The sequence below is a fragment of the Babylonia areolata genome, chromosome 1 (assembly GCF_041734735.1).
Source record: "Babylonia areolata isolate BAREFJ2019XMU chromosome 1, ASM4173473v1, whole genome shotgun sequence".
Classification (NCBI taxonomy): Eukaryota; Metazoa; Mollusca; class Gastropoda; order Neogastropoda; family Buccinidae; genus Babylonia; species Babylonia areolata.
In genome coordinates, this window is record NC_134876.1 from 92,449,327 (window position 1) to 92,451,826 (window position 2,500).

Sequence of the window (2,500 nt, forward strand, 5' to 3'; positions counted from 1 at the left end):
ACGGTAATACTCAAATGTATACATTTAATACTCTAACAAAATGTCTTCAATCACAGACACGTATGACGGGACATTAAACAAAATTCCTCGTCCTTGTTTAACCCGAACCCACTCACCCAAACACACAGCCATCAAGGTCTCCACTGTGGTCACCGCGCTGCTGTACTGGGCCAGCTGGGAGCCGAAGAGCACGAAGCCTGAGGAGAAGAAGGCGAGGAAGAAGAAGAAGAAGACGATGACAAAGGAGGACAGGTCCTTGGCGGAGCGCAGCAGGGTGCTGCCCAGCATGGACACCTTGCGGTTGAAGCGCAGCAGGTGCACGGTCTTGAGAATGGCCAGGAAGGAGACGAAGGCCAGCAGGTAGCTGAACAGCTCGTCCCACTGGGACAGCCGCTGGAAGTTGTAATACCTTCCTGTGTGCAAAGGCATGGTGTCAGTTACGTGTGTGTGTGTGTGTGTGTGTGTGTGTGTGTGTGTGTGTGTGTGTGTGTGTGTGTGTGTGTGTGTGTGTGTGTGCTCTTTGTACTGCAGCCTTGAGAGCTAGTTTGCCTTTGGGAACCATCCCAAACGCCGACTGTCCTAAAACCCTCTTGGCCGAGACAGTGGGGGGTGTAACTTGGGCAAGACACTCTCCACTATAATCAAATTCTAGCCCAGATAGTCGGGACAGCAGTTACCTGCATAGCAGAGAGTGTCTTGACCTGGTTACATCCCAACTCTCACGCCCGAGGGCTTTAGGACAGTGGGTGTTGGGGATGGTCCCCAAAAGCCAACTTGCCCCCAACGCTGTAGCACAAATAGCCATTGCAGTCTTGCCTCCGAGGTTGAGAGTCATTGTCTTTCACAAATGAACAAAGCTGTAAATGAACTCCCATTGCAGTGGAGAAAAAACCGTTGATCATGCAGCTCTCTTTACAGTTTTCCCAACAGTCAAATAAAATCTTCTATAAAAGCCGAGCATGCCGGCCAAACATAGCTCTTTGAGGTCCGGCTACAGATTTGCCATCTTGGCCTTGAAGTCCAAAGGCCCCCAGATCGACTTCACAGACTGGCAGCTTCTGTAGACAGCGAAAGGCGATTTGGGGGTGACAGGACTCCAAGGAAGTAGGTCAATAAAGGGTTTTTTATTAAGGGGGGGACACGGCAGTGCAAAAGAGACCAAAACGATGATTTTTCATGATTTGGGTTTTTGAGGGATTTTGATTCTTGAACATCTCTTCATCTCACTGTAAAGATTTCTTTAACACTGAAAAAAATTGCCAATAAAGATTGCTTGCTGAATCAGGAAAGTGTTTATTAATCATTTTTTGTTCAATTTCGACGCAAGTCGTCAAGTTTCTTGCCTTTACAACATACCTTGGACTTGCTCAATGATGAGTCAACCTACAACCATGAGACTTTGCACGATTGTTTTATGATATGTTACTGAAGTTTTGTCACGAGTATGTATGAAAATATTCTCTGGGTTTTCATTCATAGTAGTTCAAATCTTTTTACCCATTGTAAATTTTGAGGATTTCGCAATACCCAAAATTTCAAAAATTCAAAAAAAAAGTACAATAATTGAAGAATCAACACAATCTCACATGAAAATGAAGATAATGTCATTGTGTAACAAGTCCACATAACAAAAAGAGTCTGCATGCACCACATGGACCACGAACCCGATTTCTTTGATACATTGCTTGACTGATTTGTTTCCATAGCAACGGGTATTCACAGAAATCTAAGAACACTTTTTTGTGATTCACAAGTGATGATACACCTAGTAGACAAAAGAGAGAGAGAGAGAGATTCGGAGAGAAAAAAAAGTCGTTATTTGACTGTAGTGTCTAGCCTTAAATGTCCCAAGCCTTTCAGACCATTGGGGCAGTGAATTCACACTGACGAGATTGAGAATTTTTTGTTTCAGTCTGAATTCACTACATTTCCCCCATGATTACATATAAATGTACCAATTTCCTAATCCTTCTTCGCAAGCATTCAAACAAAACATTAATAAAAGGAATCTATCAATCGATCTATGCGCAAGCATGCACATGCATATGCCCACGCATACGCACACATGCACGCGCATGCTCACACGCCACCATCTTATCCTATTTCAACTCACATAAACAGACACCAACCCCACAAAACAGACACACACGCGACCCCCTTCCCCAACCCCTTCCCCTATTCATACAACCTCCTCTTCTACACACACACACACACACACACACACACACCCCTTGACAAATCTCAATCCAAACAGCGCGCGCACACACACACACACACACACACACACACACACACACACACACACACACACACCTTGACAAATCTCAACCCAAACAGCGCACACACACACACACACACACACACACACACACACACATGCACGTACGCACGCACGCACGCACACACGCACACTCACACACACACACACACGCACGCACACACACACACACACACACACACACACACACACACACACACACACACACACATACACACTTTT

The 2,500-nt window shown here is 45.2% G+C and overlaps 1 protein-coding gene across 1 annotated transcript in view; it reads right to left on the reverse strand.

Annotated features, from left to right (window-relative positions):
- Positions 1-2,500, reverse strand: part of LOC143290490 (polycystin-1-like protein 2) — a 96,125-nt gene that overhangs the window by 3,665 nt on the left and 89,960 nt on the right. The window contains exon 40 of the mRNA XM_076599991.1: positions 117-409. Coding sequence (XP_076456106.1) covers positions 117-409 — 293 coding nt within the window. The remainder of the gene's footprint in view (positions 1-116; positions 410-2,500) is intronic.